General features: G+C 37.3%; 5 protein-coding genes across 10 annotated transcripts in view; 3 read left to right on the top strand and 2 right to left on the bottom strand.

The window, feature by feature from the left end:
• Window positions 1–1591, bottom strand: part of LOC115240355 (SH2B adapter protein 2) — a 7911-nt gene extending 6320 nt beyond the window's left edge. Inside the window, exons 1-3 of one of the 6 annotated variants that reach the window (XM_029815455.1) lie at window positions 1351–1591; window positions 1138–1181; window positions 133–937 (exon numbers count right to left, since the gene is read on the bottom strand). In XM_029815455.1, the coding sequence (XP_029671315.1) occupies window positions 133–590 (458 nt within the window). In that variant the 5' untranslated portion in view covers window positions 591–937; window positions 1138–1181; window positions 1351–1591. Of the gene's footprint in view, window positions 1–132 lie in introns of all 6 variants that reach the window. The other 5 variants (XM_029815453.1, XM_029815454.1, XM_029815452.1 and 2 more) reach the window with 5 other exon arrangements.
• A 243-nt stretch (window positions 1592–1834) lies between these two features.
• On the top strand, window positions 1835–2956 carry LOC115240363 (protein JTB). Its single transcript, XM_029815473.1, has 3 exons — window positions 1835–2004; window positions 2157–2390; window positions 2468–2956. Exons 1-3 carry the CDS (start codon window positions 1949–1951, stop codon window positions 2628–2630), a joined length of 453 nt encoding a protein of 150 aa, XP_029671333.1. The 5' UTR covers window positions 1835–1948; the 3' UTR covers window positions 2631–2956.
• On the top strand, window positions 2586–4468 carry LOC115240357 (glutathione S-transferase C-terminal domain-containing protein homolog). Its single transcript, XM_029815463.1, has one exon. The coding sequence runs from the start codon at window positions 2696–2698 to the stop codon at window positions 4406–4408; it is 1713 nt and encodes a 570-aa protein (XP_029671323.1). The 5' UTR covers window positions 2586–2695; the 3' UTR covers window positions 4409–4468.
• A 575-nt stretch (window positions 4469–5043) lies between these two features.
• Window positions 5044–7892, top strand: LOC115240348 (U3 small nucleolar RNA-interacting protein 2). The gene is made up of 8 exons (XM_029815442.1): window positions 5044–5216; window positions 5516–5649; window positions 5728–5834; window positions 5923–6150; window positions 6323–6435; window positions 6515–6711; window positions 6799–7142; window positions 7229–7892. Exons 1-8 carry the CDS (start codon window positions 5163–5165, stop codon window positions 7450–7452), a joined length of 1401 nt encoding a protein of 466 aa, XP_029671302.1. The 5' UTR covers window positions 5044–5162; the 3' UTR covers window positions 7453–7892.
• A 4415-nt stretch (window positions 7893–12307) lies between these two features.
• The window catches only part of LOC115240349, a 46949-nt gene continuing 38928 nt past the window's right edge, over window positions 12308–20328 (bottom strand). The window contains 3 exon segments of the mRNA XM_029815443.1: window positions 12308–16414; window positions 17466–17789; window positions 19819–20122. Coding sequence (XP_029671303.1) covers window positions 16257–16414; window positions 17466–17789; window positions 19819–20122 — 786 coding nt within the window. The 3' untranslated portion in view covers window positions 12308–16256.

Genomic DNA, 20328 nt, shown 5'->3' with positions numbered 1-20328 from the left:
ATATGTATAGAGAGGGAGATTAGGAAGATTACTCCAATGTTTACTTCTCGATATTTAAAAGGTTAATGATTCTATACGACAACTAATGTGACCACGTAACAATAACAACGGAGAAACCTGCGACACACATACCTTACGTTTTGACGTAAATACTCATTCTCGAAGTGCTCGCAGAAACTTTCGACGAACTTTTTGAGGAAGTCATGATGCGAAATATCTGTGCGGGCGCTCTCGGGCAAATTGAGATTGACGTAGGTGCAAAACGCTTTAGCAAAGTCGGAGGCCAAAGCGCGGGCGTGTCTCTCGCAGAACTCGATCCAGCCGGTCGCTGTTTCGGGCGACGCGGCGATCGCCGTGGACGATGTTGCCGTCGTCGTTGTAACTGGTGCCACCGTTACCACCGCCACTGCCACCGCCGTCGTCGCCGTCACTGTCACCGTTGTCGTCGTTGTCGGCGTCGTCGTTACTGTCGATGTCGTCAATGTAATCGCCGTAGCTGTCGTCGTTGTTGTCGTCGTCGATGCCACTATTGCCGTATTTATTGCCGGCGATATAGCGGTACTCGGCGTGCTCGCAGTGTAAACACTCATTACCGGCGTCTGGCTCGCGAAGGGGGCGGAAGATCTCCCCCCCCTTGTGCCACCGCCACTACCACTGCCGTCGTCGTCACCACCCGTCGCCCTCCACTCTCATCCGCCGTCCCCGCCAAAGGGTGCCGCCGCCGTCACTACGGGATTCTTTCACGATCGCAGACCTCGCGGCTGTTGCTGCTGAGATATGATACAAGCTCGGGCGTTTGACATGTCACATCCGCGTGAACCCTTCTTGTGTCTCTCTCTCTCTCTCTCTCTCTCTCTTGCGTTACACCGTACACACATCCATAGGGTGGAAAACTAAATACGGCTGTTGCTGAATGGCGTAGCAGTCGAATAACACACTAAAGTCGGCGGGGAAGGGGAAGAGAATATATATCAGAATATATGAGAGAACATTGATATGATTTTACATGAAATTCGGCGGATTCGTGCAAGAAACGAGTCGCGACAGCTGGGCTTAGCCGATCTTGAATGAATTCGCATTATTCCATGTATATTTCTCCATTTTATTATATTATTTTCCGTAAAACGGAGAGCACACCGGGATAAGTGACGGATGCTGATGAATTTTTGGAATAACTGAATCTGAGGAAAAAAATCCCTCGTTAATTTCACTGGTCATTCACGCGTCTACCTGCATCTATCAACGATCTCCTATTTTTCCTGCCTCTCTCTCTGTATCTTTCGCTGCCGGTGAACGATAGCGATCAACAGCGGCAGCGACAATTTTCTCGAAGACATATCGAATACGCACCCGGCGTTATTAAATCTTATCACACGCGCGTCCTTAAAAGTATCGGTCCCCCTCGTGTATGGGACGCGCTACGAACACGCGATCAAACCGTCGTTCTGTGAAAATGTCAGGAAATATTTACGGACATTACGAAGTTACGACACACACGTACTGGTACCACTGGCGCACTCTGTTCTGCTTATCATGCGCTAAGGTTAGGCGATAGCGTGGTTTGCTATCGCACATGAAAATTCGCATTTAGCTCATCAGAAACAATCAGAAACAATCACAGACATAGCAGTATATATAGTAGCGCAACTCTCCTGATTTTCAACAAGAAATATCATAAGTACAATGTCACATGATTGGCTATCAAATAGAAAAATGTTCGGGACTTTAAAAATTCTCTATTCGATAGCCAATCGCCATAGCGTGACGTCAGCCTGTGTTTTCTTGCTGGAATGCTGGAATTTCGTGCTTTTACCGCACAGAATTTCCAAAACTTGTCCAAAACCAAGTCAGTGAGTCAGTGGCCTGTGTTGGCCCATCATTCCTACCGATTCTTCTAAAAAATTCTACAAAATTAGAATAGTAAAGATTGAAGAAATAGAAATTGGAAATGATCGAATCTTGTACGAAAAAGCGAATGCTGCTAGGTATTACATTTTTAGGAGGGTTAGTTGTAACTTATATATACTATTAAAATGATAGATTAATGTGATATAGATTGAAATTATTAAAATATTAATTTAATTTTTCGTTATATAAATCGTACAATTAATAAGACGTGATAATAAGAATAAATAATTAAAATTTATTTCCTACAGATTAACAGTTTTAGCGTTAATTATTGAGAGCCACTGGACAAGCAGCTCAAATAAGCTTTATGTTGACAATTTTGAAAATAATTCCTCTTGTATCTCGAATGATGAATATGAAGTGATATCTGAATGTCATCCGTGCACAGCTTTTGAAATTGCTAGCGAAAGTATCGGCATATGTATCCATGCAAGATATAAGGAAGTGCTAAAGTGTAAAAGTGGGGAAACAATAACAAGGAGGTAAAAATGCATTGATAAGATATAATATATTCATATAGCAATGCTATGTTCTTACATGTATATATTTTATATTACAGTTGCGACAAAGTAGCTTGGCTAGAGGAAAGAGCATTTTGGAAGTTTGAAGGTTTTATGTTTGCCTCGGCGATTATTTCTTGTCTTAGCACATATTGGAGAGAGAATATATTAAGACAGAGAATGATCAGGAAAGTAGCAAAACAGTTACGAATTAGCGTATGAATAAGAGTTTGTATATTTTATATTTTTATATTTTTGTGTTGTACTTGTATGTTTGAAGAAGGAAAATGAGTGAGGTATATTTAGCAATATATTCTATAGCAGACTTATGTCTTGCACCGATAGAAACAATAATAACTCTATTTACCATAAAATATTGTAAATCCTCGATTAATATCAAGCTAATACCAACTAAGCAAGACTTAACCGAACAAGCATATATAATAAGTCTCTCAAATTTTGTTTACGAGATTATAAATATGAATGAAATACCTTATTATGCAAGCTTGTGTGAATTACCAAATATTGTTATAAATGAAAACAGCTGTGTAGCTGGTTTATGTGCAGTCTTGAGGCAAATTGTAAAGGATGTTATCGCAGGACATTCAATGCATTACTGTAATAGTTTATTAGGATTTAAGGGTTCTTGCTTGATGGCCTGTTCAGAAGCGAGCATATGGACTAAATTTTGTGAGGTTGATCTGATTATAACTTTGAAATCTTTAGATAAAAAAGATTTAGATAGACTTGAATTACCCATTAGCTTAGCCAGATTTGAATGTCACATGTCTCAACCAGTTAGATTGCATAATTTACACAAGTATACAATGTGCAAAAAATTTGCTGCACTAAACATAGTTAAACAGGATGAGAAAGGTTTATTGGAACATACATATGCAGAAGACACATACATTACATTATCTGATATAATCATATTCGTATGTATGCACATTATACTGAATACATTTTCAAATGAAACAATACTAAAATTGGTACCCCTAACAGTCAAATGGTACAATAGGATGTTGACAGATCAATTTATAATACAATGCTTAAATTATTTACCTTTGTTAAAGAGCCATAATTCAAATATGCTTCAATATACATTTCCAGCTATAGTAAATGAAAGCTTATACAAAAGTGATCCTAAACGGTACAAGCCCAGAAATTATACATACACTAAGCAAGAGGATATACAACATTCATTACAATTAGTTGAAGACATAAATATTTCAATGGAGCTTGATGCTGAACCCTTTGGTAAAGAAATAAACTTGGATTGGTCCATTGTGCCTTTCGATGCCACACCAGAAGGCGGTTCATTGCCACCTGCGAGACTGCAGCGTAAACAAGAGCAATTGCAAAATTTGTGCAAACCTGTTCTGAAATTGGCGAAAACGGGAAACATCATCGTAGATTTTTGTTCAGGTAGCGGACATTTAGGAATATTGATAGCATACTTGTTGCCTGATTGTACAATTATTCTCCTAGAGAATAAAGAAGAATCTTTGAATAGAGCCAAGAAGAGGGTTCAAAGATTAAAGTTGACGAACGTAAAATTTTGTCAATGTAATTTGGATTATTTCAAAGCAGAGTTTGATATCGGCACATCATTACATGCCTGTGGTTTAGTTACTGATTTAGTTATTCGATGCTGCATACAAAAAAACGCGATTTTCGTGAGTTGTCCATGTTGCTATGGCTCGCTACAGGATTGTCATCAGTTAACGTATCCGCGAAGTGATATTTTTAAGAAACACATTGGTAATAAAGAATACTCATTCCTAAGTCATGCCGCGGACCAAACGCACGAGGAATTGAATATTAAAACCAAACAAGGCTACAGATGCATGACAATTGTAGATACGGATAGAAAGTTGTTTGCTGAACAATTTGGCTACAAAGTTTACTTTGCAAAACTAGTTCCAGAAACATGTACACTTAAGAATCATTTGTTAGTTGGTATACCAAACGATAAATTAGCAAATGGCAATGTTTAAAAAATTTATTATTTTACTGACGTTTTGTTGCAAATAAACGGTATTCTTATTAAGAAAAAAGGTATCTCTCTTAATCTGACAATCTGACTTTTCCTTCGACTTGTCCGGCATAGGTGATCCTATAATTACTAGATTCATTAAGGTGGAGATTGGAGATATCATCGAGGAGGAAAAATTTTTATTTTGATTTTCTTTTAATATAGGTGTTACAAATTTGTTAAATAAAAAAACAATACATATAATATATAATTACAAAATATATAACGTATAATTACAAATGTAAATCCACGATTAAATTATAAGATAAATCGCGATTTGAAATTCACAAGCAAATAAGATAAAATATATTTATTATAAAATTTATTGGCTATTATAAAGTATAAAACGATATGCTATATATTAATGTATTTGCATATAATATACAGGAAAATCAAATGTGGTACGATAAATGGCGCGCACGAAGCGAAAAACGCCGGCATGGCCGCTCTCAGGTTTCTCTCTGCTGATATCCAATAGAAAGTATGGATTGTGAAACTAACATTTTCTTTCCTAGGAAACAAACTCTCCTATTGGATATCGAACATCGCAATATGAATCCTTCATTATTACATCTACTAATGTTTTTAAGTTCATGGAGCATTGTGTGCGTTATTTGATTTGGTTTGATGGTTTTTATTTAGGGTTGATTCAAGTCGCACGTGGTTTTAGTTAAAATAAGCTATTTAATGACGAAAGGTTATTTTTCATTATCGTGATGCCGTTTTTTATCAGGAATGTTGGTCGACGAGGTGGAGGACAGAAACGCAAAGTACGCTTCCATTTATTTTATTTTATTCTGGAAAAAAATGTTACGCGTAGTTTTCTTCTTTATTTGGAGGTTATAATTAAATTCGCGTGCAGAATTAGTATAATTATTTATTTTTTGTTTTCAATTTCTAATTTGTATTGTAAATGCACATATCTACATATTGCGTCAATTATTTACTTATTTATTTATTTAGAGAGAGAGAGAGAGAGAAAGAGAACAATATCAGCTATAATATTAACTATTTAATATACTAATAACTGTTATATAATTCCAAAATATGCGATTATGTTATATATTAGCTCAATGGCTACCATGGTAAGATATCCAAAACTCAGTCCACGTCAAAGCGATCAAAAAAAGGACAAAAGTCTATACCTGATGACAATGAAAGTATTGCTAGTACGGATGAAGAATTTGCAGAAGAAAATTTAAGGTAATAATCCAATACATTAAAAATATATAATATATTTAGTGAGAGTATAAAAGTTTTTGTCTTTAAAAAAAAAAACAGGAAAAAGACAGAAAAGTTTGAAAGCGAAACAGAAGAAGAAGAAGAAACTGCGCAAGAAAAGAGTTTGAGGCTTGCAAAGAAGTATCTTCAAGAAATTGAAGAAGAAGGTACGAAGGAAAACTCTTTATTTTATTTGATTATACTATCTTTGACAAAGAATGATTATGTAATAAAATTATTTTTATAAAATTGTAGAAAAGGATAGAGCAGAATTTGAAGAGGGTGCAGTTGCACGGAGATTACGTGAGGAATATTTAGAGCAAAAGGGTCGATTAAGGAAAACTATAGCATCAAATTATACTGGCCACAAAGAACTCGTACCATTGAAATGTAAAGAGCATAAAGGACCCATTACTTGCATTTGTCTTTCTAATGATGGTAGTACATTATATTCGGGATCCAAAGATGGCAGTTTAGTTAAATGTAAGTTCATAAATCGAAAGGAATAATTAAAAAAAAGTGAGAACAGGAAATATAATAATATTGTTATTTAAAGAATTTTTTAGAAATAATATTAATTATATATATATATATATATATATGCTTGTTTTTGAAATAATGTGATAAGCCTTATTGTGATAGCCTCATTTGTTAGGGTCAGTAAAGGAAAAGGTTAAATTAAAAACCATTAGAGGAAAGAGAGGAAAGACGAAAGACGGAATGAAATCTATACGATGTATGGCAATTAGCACAGATGGAAAATTTCTGGTAAGGTCAAATAAAACCATTCTTTTTTATTTTATAAAATATGTATAGCTATCGAGATGTAAATTTTTTCTCATTGTAGGTAATAGGAGATAATGGATGTAAAGATATAAAAGTGTTTTCTGGTGATACCCTAGATCATATAAAAAATCTACAAGGTCATAGAAATTTTGTATCTGGATTGATATTTCGAAAAGATACTCACACGTTATATTCCGCATCCGAAGATAGGAGTGTGAAAGTTTGGAATCTGGATGATATGGCTTATGTTGAATCTTTGTAAGCAATTTTATTTGCAATGATATCTTTTGCTATTTTATTTTATCGTCAAGTTATTTTTGACTGTAATATTGTTTCTTCTTATAGATTCGGACATCAGAGTGGTATTACATTTATCGACGCGCTTTCACGAGAGCGTGCTATCACGAGTGGTGGTTATGATGGAACCATTAGGATATGGAAAATAGTCGAAGAATCGCAATTAATATTTAATGTACATAACGTCGGTAATAGTATCGACGTGGTTAAGCTTATAAATGAAGAGAATTTCTTCAGTGGTGGAGATGATGGACAACTTTGTGTTTGGGGATGTTTGAAAAAAAAGCCGCTATGTTCAGTGCCAGAGGCGCATGGAAGGGACGAAACCAACGGCCAACCAATGTGGATTTCAAGTATCGCAACATTGTTAAATACAGATTTAGTAGCATCAGGTATGTTATTTTATCGTATCTTTATATCTATTTGGATATAAAGATACTATTCTCTACATTTCCTTTTTTTATATTGTGATTTTTAGGATCGCGTAATGGCGTCATCAAATTATGGCAATGTGGTCAGGACTTTAGGTCTTTAAATTTCTTGTTTGAAATTAAACTGACAGGTTTTATAAATGCACTCACTTTTACACCCGATGGGAATCAGCTTATTGCTGGTGTTGGTAGTGAACATAGAAATGGTAGTTGGTGGCGAATACCAGAAGCAAAAAATATGATTGTTATTATACCATTGATACATAAATAAAAAAGACAAATAGTCCTCACTATTATTAAGATATTTTACATAATATCTGTGTATGTATGTACATAATTTATATCTGATTATTATAAGTTATAGATTATTACACCTTTATCAACATTGTATGTATAACTTTTCTATAATTTGTGTAAAACGTTTTATACTTACCTTCCTCATTTTTAGCACAATATATTAAAAACAAAAGATATTATTCAAATTAATGATAAAATTTTGGCTTAAATTGATTAACAAATTTATAATAACCATATTTTAATACTTCGTATATAAGGCAAAAATTAGTTGTTGCCATTATGATGCCAACTATTTTGTCGCGATGAGAGGTATATGCATTTAACAATCTGTGAATGAAATGAAAGAAATATTGGTCCACAGTACAAGTATTTATTTATTCTGTACAAAAGTTGAGTTATAAAATATTATGTCCCTATTTTAGGTCTTGTTCTTAGTCTTGTATACCATGCCGTCTTGTGAGTACGTTCGTATAATAACAATATCGCCGCATGGAACGCTCATACTCGTCCGAAAGCGTTCTCCAAGTTTCCTTTTTCACATTATTCTGATATTTCGCGAGTTATTCTGCGCAAATAATACGCACGCAATCCCGGCTTCGCTCCCGGGCGATTATCAACGTTACGCTCGCGCGAATTTTGGACTCACCATGTACATATAAACCAAACCGATTTTTTAATCCGCATATTTATTCAAGTCAACAAACAGTAGTACAGCGAGTGTACGCTACTTCTTGTGCATTCTTGCGATAAGTTTTCAAACGAGTGCGATATATAGGCCATCCTTAATGAAGGGGGCATATCACCCTTCCGTCGTGTCGTTTTTTTTCTTTTTTTTTATTTACTGACTGCTTTGCTATCTCTCCAGGCCGTAAGGGTGCTGTTCGGTGTGTTTCTTTTTTTTAAGGATTTTCAAGCAACATCGTCTTCTGCAAAAATACGCGATTAAATCTCTCCCTGTTTCTTTTTAGGCCGGCACTAATCTTTGCCAGATGGATGTTGAAACTTATCTTGTTTATTCTCCTCTTCTTTTTTTCCCCATATAGTTGGTTCTTACATCTCCCTTTTTTCTTCGCCATTGTCCGGTTTAATTGTTCGGGGTCTTTGACGGAGTTGATATGAACATATATAAGTCGTGACAGACACAGCACTTTTTATGCTTCTCTTCAATCTTCGATCATTAATTTTTTGATCGTAATTCTCTCGTTTTAAAAATAAGCTAAATTTATCAAATTATCAAAGAATCATTTTAATCTAGGATCTAATAATAAATGACTCATGTTTGACAAAATCGCTTGAATCTGACAATGCCTTTTTTCTTCTTGAAGCGGAATTGGGCACGCGCTATATTCCGTTTTTCTTGGTCAATAAATCACTTATTTTTCTGTTTATTCTTATTACAATAAACGGTATCTGTTTTTTATAGATATTTGACTGTGTGATGTATTGTTGCTTTATTGTATAATGGTGTATAGAATCACGAATTATTTTATTGCTATAGAAAATATCTTCGCCCAATTCCGTTCAATATATACATGGTTTGGATTTTTTTTTCCGTCGAAAAGGATTAGCATAATCGCGGGAGATGCGTCTTTAGTGTGCAATCGATGCACTCGTTGCATGTTAGATATGGCTCGATATTACATGGAAAAGATATTACATTTATAGCGCGTTAATCTGCCGAAGAAAAGTTATCAAGAATACGCGTTGTAACATAACTCCTTAAGTATAATGTGATTGAATTTGCGTCAAATGTGCAATGCAAAACAGAATAAATGTAGAGATGCACATATTATTCTCGTGAGACGAGTATTATCTGTTTTCTATTTATCATACAATTTCTTAAGTAACAATTTCTTAAGACAGACTTTACTTACATATAAAAACATTAAGTAATACAATAACGGTTTGCATTCGACTGATATAATTATGCTATCGTGAACAAAGCGCGTCGTGCACCATTTTTATGGTGTTTGTGAAAAAGCAACTAGAAAGAGAAAATAGAGTTCTTTTGCGAAATAATATTCATTGCTATTTTTTTTAAAGTCTATTAAAGTAAACTTAAAATTAGCCGTATTAGCAAAACGTTGGAACGTATTTTTTATTCTGTTGGAATGTACTGAAGTTTATTGTTTCTCTTTACCTAGATAATTTCTGATTTTGTCTGTGTCTTTTTTGTTAGCAATATATTAATTGAATTATAAATTGACGATAACAATTAAATATGGCAGTTTATTTCAGGAAAATTGCGCTCTTATATCAAATAAATAGTAGGACAGTGTTGTTCTATTATATTTCGCGCAACGTATATTGTATATATTGTATATATGAATGAAAAATATATTCATTTATACTATCAAAAAAATTACTTGAGCTTTATTAATAGCGTTCTTTACTTATAGATTTAGTGACAATAGCAGGAATATTCAATTGTAATCCAAAACATTTTTTTTTTTAGATAAAAATTCTTAGGCCTCTTCTCATGACATAAAAATGTATAAAAAGATTAGATTTGAATCAAAATTAGGACAATATTTAGGAACAATATTTTAGATTAATAAAGCTTTTAACATATTCAAAATCGATATGTGTACAGTTATTAACTTGAGTATAAATCATGATAGATATATCTGAGAAATCATTTCTATATACATATAACACATAATGTTCTTTTTTTCGTAAACTGCTTCTTATAATATGTATATATATATATGATGAAATTTACATATTTTATCAAACGGGCCTTTTTGCAAATTTAGGATAATTCTTGACCAACGTACTAATATGAACGAGCGATTAAAATAGGAGAATAGACTAGAAGTTGCATTATCCAAGTGATGAATTAGTGCCAAATGTTGTTATTTGTCTGTGATTTATACGACACAAGTCAAGTAGATCGTGTATGCTTCGTGCATCGACTATCTCTTTTGTACTAACAGCAAGATCGTGTGTAAGACAGGACGGTCCATATTCTGTAGCGAACATCCTCTATTTACTATAAATTGTAAAAATAATTTAGCGTGCGCGAGAGCAAAAATTACAACATATATTTATATATTAAATAAATATTATACAAAAGATAAATATTGCTATGTTAAATATTTCTGTTTCTTAATTACTAGAATTATGAGATTTTCTAATTTGCAATATATTCGTGTTGCACGATAACAGATTCTGAAGAAATATTGTAAACTAGATAAGCCGTGATTTTTTAAATACGCGTACCGTAAGAAACCTATTAATTAATTACTATTAATTGCCATTAATGTACTATTTTACAAGAATACTGTACTTTCTGAATTTTTCTGGACCGTCCTTTCTCTTTCTCTTTCTCCTTTTTCTCTCTCTGATTCTTTTCTCCAGACTTTTCCGACAAACAGGAATGATTTCCGCAAGGTATTTCGAAACAAAATACGATGCAGCTAGTCCCCCGACCTGACGCACGATTTTTCCCCTTTCTTTTTCTTTTTTTTTTTTAATTACTTTCGTTTGCCATCGATATACTTCGCTATATATCGACATACATATAGAATATACCTACATAAATTGTGTAACACCGACGAGTCTACGCTCCATCGCGTAGGACCACGTACATCTTGCTCGCCTGCCGCCTTTCATTCTCACGCATCCATCGCACGCGTGCTGCGTGCAGATTGCGTTTACATGAACGCAGTTTTAGATATATCGTGTGCTTCACTTTATCTTCGTGCTCTTTCTCTCACTGTCTCGCATTCTCTCCCTCTCTTTCTCTCTCTATCACGCGTATATAATCTCGCTGCATTGCATAGTTTCGCGACAGCTGCAATGTCTGTGACGTATATGATGTGTGCCTTGTGTCTGCATGTATGTCTCTTTTTTGTGAAAACTTTGTTTACGTTTATCTCCTTTTTACACACTGTTATCTGCAATTTTTTTGGTTGATTATGGCGTTTTTCCTGTTTTTTTTTTTGCAACCTGTGGTCGCTCGTTTAAATACTATTTCGCTATAGTGGACTACCGTTATGAATGCTACGCTACTTTGTATTGTATCCTGTAACGCTTCGTAATGAACGACTGGTACTGTACTTGAATGTGCATACTGGTGAACACACGCAATCTATAAGGTTCCGTTTCAAGGATACCATACGCGGCGGCGAACCGAGTACGGAATAAAAACGACGAGTACACGCTCATTAACGAGCCTTACCGATCTCTGGCGAGAGATGGTAGATTTTTAATTAATATATCACGGTTCATTGTTCACCGAATGCGCTGCGTTGCATTCAGCAAAATAAAAGATCGCCCGAATATAAAGATATTATGTATCATATACATATGTCCAGGCATGCAAAAACAGATAATTGTTATAAAACCATTGCATCAGACTATATAATCAGAATTGAAATGCAATTAATATATATGTAATTTGCAAATTCTATTATCGAAATATTACAATTAGTACCAAATTAGCGCCAGAAGTTAAATAAACTTTTATCTTATTATTTTAGTGCCATTTGTCATATTTTTATCTTATATCGAGCGTATGCTAAAGTTTTCAATCTTTCTTCTATATTTTAAATTCTGTCAATTCACGATATAAAGCGCCGCGTATGATGACCGTGACATCGAGAGTGTATATGTATGGGTCCTGTATGCTCCGGTTACAAAATAATATACGCAACGTGAGAAATCACGATCTGGCTAAGTGCTTGCTCCACACTCGAATCTGCTTCCTGTTTAATTAGTGTTCTTCGATTATGAATAGTTTAATCGTAGTTTATAATTAACCACTCTGTATCTTCCATCTTGTTAAAAATCTTAGACATCAACATACATTCATTTTTTTATTTTTATAATAAATCGTTATTAGAAACCTATCTCGTACTCGCTATGCACTTTAATATAAATTTCATCGCGTTTATCGTTATTAATCGTTAATTTATTTACAATGACGCGAATATTTATGAAATTCACTTTATCTCCTCGCTCTTTTTACGTTAAATTAATTAATTCATTATAAACCGCACGGCAGTGTTGTCAACGCGGTCGATATTTTACCCTCGATCTCGAGAAGAGAGGAACAAATATTTTTTTTTCTTTTATAATGTGCATGAATATACGCGCGGTGTGTCTCTCTTTCGTGCGAGAGGCATCCGCGCGCGTCTCGTCGAGCATCCTTTTTTTGTTCTCGTACACGCACACGAGTAGATAATTACGTAAGCGAGGTGGCATACCGAACGTAATAATAGACGGGAATTTGAATCTCCTCGGGATGGACGTGAAGCGTATCCTGTGTTTTCGCTTTTTCTCTTTTTTAATCCTATTTCGGACGTTTATTTACACGTGTTTAAGTCGTATCGTGACGGATCCATTAGATCGCATTGACCGAATTATAGATCCGACTGGTTAATACGGCCGCGTAAATCTCTCATTGTGTATACATGTTACATCTATTTACATATGTCTCTGAACCAACAAATCCACCAAAGATGCATTCTATCTGTTGTTAAAAAAATACTTTCTTCCTCGTCGGCAGCAGGACGCCTCACGTCTCGCGGTCTGCGACATAATGGTGTGTGGATATAATGGATGTGAATGAAATAGAAATAAAAGAAAGAGGGATAAATAAAATAAAAAGAAAAGTAAATCTGCAGTGAGTGACCTTGTCTATTTTCTATATCGAATAATTCGAGTCTATATTATTGTTATAGCGTGTGTTCGCTTATCGTTCGCGCGGATGAGTACCATTCACGTTAATTCACGTATCACCTCGCGCACGAACAATCGATCAAGCGGCGTTTCTCTTTTCGTCACTTAAAGTAATAAATTCAACTCGTGATCGGCGACATTTTCACGATTCCTAACAATGCGCAAATATAACGCAATAAGCGAGCGCGCGTTCATTCGCTAAGCGAAATTTAAGATTTCGCAAAATGAGATTGCTAATGATGTGTATGAGATATGGTAATTCTGGTTGAAAAATGTTTAAAAATGCTCTTTATATCCATAGTTATTCGATGAATATCTTTAGATTGTTGAGTTATTTCAGGAATAATAATAGATAAAGATAATAGTTAACATGCAACATAAATGAGTCTTTATTTTGACCAATTCGGAACACTTAGCGATATGATAATGATTGTCTGTGGGTGCATTATACTTAACATTATTTATCTAAAAAAAAAGCGTGAGTTTCAAAACGATGATCGGTTGGAATCGTGAAAAATCGCGTTGTCCGGTTTGCTCACTGTATTATTGCGAGGGTACAACACAAAAAATACAGACACTTAGGCTTATAATACTGCTGCTGAATTTCCGCTGTATATTCGCAATTCTCGGCTGATCGTAATCATTCGCTGTTGTCGTGATCGTAAACGCAAGTAGGGACGATGAATCATGAACGAACTCGTCGAAAGCGAGCCGGGTCACGTCAAACAATCTTCAACTTGTAAGGACTATTGTTTCGCTATCTAAAGATCCTGAGTAAGGACCTCTTATTCTCCTTCGCACTTACTTATCTCATACACGCACGCATCTGCACAGGCACTCATATACATTCTCTTGTCACGGTACTCATTTTCCGCATAAGTTCGTATTTACAATAATTCGTTAGTGTAGTTGCGCTTGAAATTCTCTTTTTTAGCAGACACGAAAGAAAAATTATTCACTGCTTCATCTTTCTTCCTCGCATGTCGTGTCTGCGCACGCATGTGTGTGTCGCGTGAACGCGTATACGCAATCTCGCTTTCGAAGCGCGTGGCGTCGCATGAAAGACGAATCCGCGAGTATGTGGCATGAAATGTATGTATACGCGCGTGTGACATGATACGTGCGCGAGTCTTTTTTTAGTAAATAAATACAATAATAAAAAAAGAAAACCTATATAGGATCAATAAAACGGAAACATGATCGAACAACTGACTAATTAGATACCGTGAATAGTTTGAATAGAAATATTATCCGCGCGTATATAATATATAATATTATAATATTTGGAACGGAATCAAAGAAACGAGGAAAATAACAAATGTCAGGAATTGGCCTTGGTGGTTTGTTCGCGCCACAATCGCCGCTTCACCCCCAACGCCGGCAGTACATTAATTTATTTGTTATTAAATTTGATATTTCACTAGCGAATATAGAATATCGAGTGTTGAATATTCGTAGCGTAATGATAATGCATAATAAATATAATACAGATCTCTATAGATAGAAGTCTCGGTATGATACAGCTATTATACAAAAATCTGTCTCTTACTTGATTCACGACTCAGTCTCTCTTGCACGCTATTCTCTATTTGCTCATTCACTCTTTTTCTCCGTTATCTTTCTTATCCAACAGCTCGAGTTAATGATACACACAATCCTTGTTGTTGACTCGCAACAATGACGTAATTAGTTCGACATAATGGCAAAAAATCGCACAAATTCATGTCTCGTGTTGCTTTGTTCGATGAGTACTTTTACAGTGCTCGCATTATAATCGCTCACACTTTTTCTTTCTGATACACACTCTGTTTTCATATTTCTCTCTCTCTCTCTCTCTCTCTCATAAGATTTATCTAGAAATACGGCACTCTTTCTTAAATCTCACTGGCCCCCTGCTGCCCATCGGCATACAAGACGACCAAGAGCCACTTGTACATATTCATTAGGAATTTATTTACACGCGTGCTAACTATCCTACTCACGGTCTCGCACGCGAACTCGAATGATCCTTCGTCCTCGGCGTCCTGCTATTGGTTGGGCATCCGCAGCGATCGATCTGAGCTAAACGCCGCGCGAGAGACATGATTACTCCCACACGATTCTTTTAATTCTTTGATCCTTCCACCAATCATCGAGGAACTACGATACGTCGCATCGACGACTTTGAGTCGAAGAATCTACGAGATCTCGGGGAGACTCTCGCAGTAAGGATCGCAATTATTCGCTCCGGATCGTCTTGGCCGCGAACCGAAAATATTCAAGGATTTTCAGGTACTCTTTTTCTCGAGGCGCAACGTGCTCAGATGATCGCGCTCGGAAAAAGCTATGACCTTGTCGATTCCGTGCAAGGACCCCTTAACGAAGGATCGTTCGTCGTTGTTGGTCGAGCCTACGCGATATTTTGCCCTGGATTATGGGATTCGCGATGCTGGAATTAAAGAGACGCGATCTCTGACGGATTTTCTCGCGTAGCCCTGCTACTAATATGCTAATAGACCCCGTTTTTCTCGTACATTTTTTTCGCTCGAGGATACTTAGCACGCTGCCACGACTTCCACTTCGGTCTCTGTCGTATTCGAATAAATAGCTATCAGCGTAATGATAAAAAGGACAACCAATACGACTACTATTTATAGTAGTATAATAGTGGGCGTGTACTATAAGTAGTATCTAATAGTAGCGTTTTTCTTTTCTTTTCGCTTTCTCTACTACTTCCCGTCCTACCTTCGGCTTTGTCGTCTTCGCCCTATGGTATTCCATCTTGGAATCCTGCTAATTTGTATTAATTGTAGTTAATATGGCGTTGCCGCTCGTGTGTCGTGCGTGTCTCTTCTCTCGATGTGTCTCTCTCGCTTTTTATCTTCGTCTTTTCTCTCTCTCTCTCCGTCCGCCTCTTCTCTTTTCTCTGCCATCTCTCGAGTCGGCGCGACCATGGATCGTGCGTGTCTTACTACGATCAAGGGACGGCCGAGGGACGCGCGTGTATGTCTCGCGCGCTTCTCAAGAAATCAATTAAACGTAGGATAATCACAGAAGAAGGGGTTTCGACGCATGGGATATACGATGTTCTCGTACGTTGCTGGTGCTATCGCTTCACCGCAGCAGCTGTTGCAGCAATGTGCTCATCAACAGACTGCCTATCGCCAAGATTAGGCTCTGTGCGTACCGGATCTGCGTAGTGTACGAATTCGCGCCGTTGTACGTTAGCTCCTCGTTCTTTACCACCTCATTTGGATGATCCGAATATTCCTCTGTAAAACAAGAATAAAAATCATAAGTTAGCTATTGATCCCCGTTATATCGATGAGCTATAGTAATATGTATTAGGAAAAGTTAAGCCGTATCTCGGAAATACGGTACTGTTAATGGCCAAGTGACTCTCCGTGAATAACTTATCGTTGTACGGCGCAAACTTAGAAGGCGCAAATTATATCATAAATATTAGTATGCTAAAAAGCAAGCGATGCCATGATCGACAGACGGCTTTCGGTCAATTTTCATCCGATCGGATCCTGACATTACATTTCGCCGGCAACTGGCAAAGTGTGCGGTTTATAGCGCATATCTACATCTAAGTGGAGCGATCTGATTTTTATATGTATATGATTCTTACATGTAAATGTAGCGTTATAAGTAAATATGTAAATCTTTTCTACTTTTATAAATGTTATATGATTAAGAAGAGCGGAAATTCATATCATGAATTAAGAAAATAATAAGCTAGAACTACAGCACGGACTAACTCGGAAGAACATAATTTGCAACCAGTAATAATTGACGGTTGTCATCTTTCATTATTATTTCTACTATAATTTATCATGAATATTAAAAGAACAGAACAATACACGGCCTTATGTAGATAATAGAAGATAATAGGAGATGTGGCCATTCGCTCGTCATGGAATAAAGCTTAACTAAGTGCATCAAAACAAAATTTCCAATCGTCTAATATAACGAGCATTGCCGATGCTCCGACTGTCAATTAACGTCGATTGATATTTATCAATGATTATTGCAATGCACTTTACATTCGAGCATACATATATATGATTTAATTACGCCAGGTGTTCTTCAATCATGCAAAAAGAAATTTAGAAGAGCTAATTCTAGAAGAACTAATTCTCACCATCAACCAGAGCTAATTCTCACCGAAATATTCTATGACTTTGGAACTCTACTGACTCAAGTCAGTATCAAGTATGACTCGGATCAAATAAGAGGCATAAAAGACAAAGCGTTTCAGAGCAAGACTTCATCGGACAAATAAGATACGACAGAGCGCAATAGTGATATGATACGTACTGTTCTTCTTCTTCTGGCCGGTCGAGGTTTTGGGCGGCGTGATCGAGGACGGCGGTCCATTGTGAATCGGCGGCAGCGGCTGATGCGGATGCGAATACGCGGGGTACATGGCCGGCGGAGGCACGTGGGACAGGGTCGGCGCCGCCGTGCCCGTCTGATGATGATCGGGACGATGATGAATGCTGCCCCCCGGGTAGAATCGATCTCCGCCCCTGTAGACGATCGGCGGCGGCGGCGGGGGTGGCAGACCGGCGGCTCCACCGCCCAAAACCACGGTGCTCGTGGAGCTGCTGCTGGGCACGGTGCTGCTGGTCACGGCTACGGCTGGAAAACGGACGGCATTGGATCGGTCATTACGCATCTCTCGTCCGTTCATCCGTTCGCGGTCCGAGTCGCGCAGGTGTCGACGAATAATTGCTGACGCGATTACGCTCATCATCATGAACATTGAGAAACGAGTTGGTCGAACGAGATGCGGCTTATTTAAAAGTCGAAGAACAATTTGTACCGTTACGTTTTCAAATGCACTGACTGCTTGAAATATGAACTGACTATTTGAACATTTTATCATTGAGTCTTAATAAATAATTTAGAATTTAGAATTATCGATGGCATTTATTTCTGCCTCTAATTACAATTTTTTTCATTATGTTTCCATTCAAATATATTTTCTCTTCGCACATATTCATCAAGTTTTTATATCTAAGTAATACATTTTTATAATATACAGAAAATGCAACAAAGAAATCCTTTTTTTATAATGTATAACATAAATAATTTAATATAAAAGCGACAATCAAATATAGCGAACGGTAACCCTCGTCATATTCACACTTTCTCATCGCGAGCCCAAGGATGATTCTCGTATTATTCTGAGCGCATAACTTGACGCTGTAGCCGCAAACTCTTCGGAAATAAAACTCGCGACCGAGAAGGTACGCACCCCCCGGCGATATAATTGTATGGAAGTAGCTGTGCGCGAACCCTCGACGTGCGTCTACCGTGGACGCGAGTTCAGGTTTTGCCGTGGAATCTTCAATGCTCGAGACGCCGAGGAGGAGGAGAGTTCAGAGTTCCCGGCCGGCGAAATAGCTGGTCATTATGGCGCATGAATCGTCTTCTGCCAGGGCGGAGGTGGCATGAAGAAAAAGAGGGAGAAGAGAGAGGGAGGCGGGGGAAAGCAGGGAAGAAAGAAGCGAAAGGACGCTTCTCTCGACGATGCTTCGAAACGAATTGGAGAGAGAGAATAGCAAGGTGAAATGAAATGGTAGAATTTATTGTGCCCCGAGACATAGTGTTGGTCCCCCGATCGCAACAAATAACGCACGGCGAAGATTATAATCAATAGGGATTATTTAAGAGAGAGAGAGAGAGACGATTGGGAGAAATGAAGACGAGAGCTGGATAGAACGATAAGGAGAAAATGAGCTCGAAAGGATGATAAGCAAACTGGCGAACAAACGAGCACACCGCCTGTTATGATAGCCGTTTCTCACGTAACTAATTGCAGGATAATGAATTTATGGACCATTTCTGTTTCGCCCCTTAATCTCCCTTCCCTTTCTACCTTTTTTTTTCCCGGAACGCGCGTCTTCGACGGAGGTCGCGCGAAACGAGAAAGCGTGAAGAGTTAAAAACGTGATTTACACGCGAAATGAAAAGGCGGTGTCTCTCTTGCAAACGGCGCCTGTAATTTTAGATTATGATAATTGAGAAATTAGAATATAATTGTCGTGTGCGAGATAGCTTCCATGGGAAGAAGAGTTTGCATTTCGGATACCGTTTCGTGAATGATGCGCAATGAGATGCAAATGAGAAACGCACGCGATTGAACTGCATACCGAATCATGTTGCACAAATTGTTTGCTAACTTTCAGTTCTCAGGTAAAAAATAAAGAGAATTCACTGCTGGCGTTAAAACTTTCAAGAAAATAGAGATTACAAAAGCAAAATTTAATTTACAGAAATCTGCAAAAATTTTCGCATTTACATCTATCCCATGTAACTTGAATTAATTTAAATTGTTTTATTAAATGAGATGTGCACACATGTTGATTTCAAAATTACCGACATTTCTAATTAAATTTCTCTTAGGAGATAAGTGAAAAGAATTCGAAATTTATATTTCTTATAATAGACCGAAACATGCGTGGCACAGTGCATAGTAAATTTCTAAAGTTTCTTATAAAACATTTAATTATTGAGTCAACACGCACTGAGTCAACCGTGATTGCAAAAGAAAATTTTATTTAATTACACACTTTAACAAGTAATCCTTTTTTGCTTATATACGTATACAAATTAATTCTCGTGTTCTTCGACCTTTCGCCACATGTCCATTCTAAATACTTACAATTATTACGCGATGTCACTGACGAGGACGAGGTCTCGGCCTCATTACCGCAGCAGACCTTGAAGACGACCTTCATGTTGTGGCTGGTGCACCGTCCGCCGATGCGCCTGTGGAGATCGTCCTTGGACGAGGTGCTGATGAAGTAGTAATCGTGGCCCGGGAGGAACTCGAGGCCCCCGGGTTGTGGCGTGAACGGCCTGAAGGTGATGGTGAAGTACATCATTTTGCGCGGCTTGTCGCACACCGCTATTACCCGCGGACTGGGGTTCGTTATCCGACATGTCTCGTACTCCTCCTTGGACACCTGTAAAACGTCCAAGAGGGATCGTGCAGTCGGATGCGACGGTATAATCGATCGGTGACGCGTGGATCGCTGACATTAATCGCTGATTGACTGCTGTGTGAAAGATGCCATCCTGGCATTCCCCCCCGTCCTATCCCCCCACCCCCAGCGAAGCGATTCCCGTGTTCTTCTGCAGAAGAGGGCTTCATTGTCGGAGCTAATCGTCG

The sequence above is a fragment of the Formica exsecta genome, unplaced genomic scaffold (assembly GCF_003651465.1).
Source record: "Formica exsecta isolate Colony F162 unplaced genomic scaffold, ASM365146v1 scaffold425, whole genome shotgun sequence".
In the NCBI taxonomy this organism is placed as follows: Eukaryota; Metazoa; Arthropoda; class Insecta; order Hymenoptera; family Formicidae; genus Formica; species Formica exsecta.
This window is presented reverse-complemented; position numbering and strand designations above follow the sequence as displayed.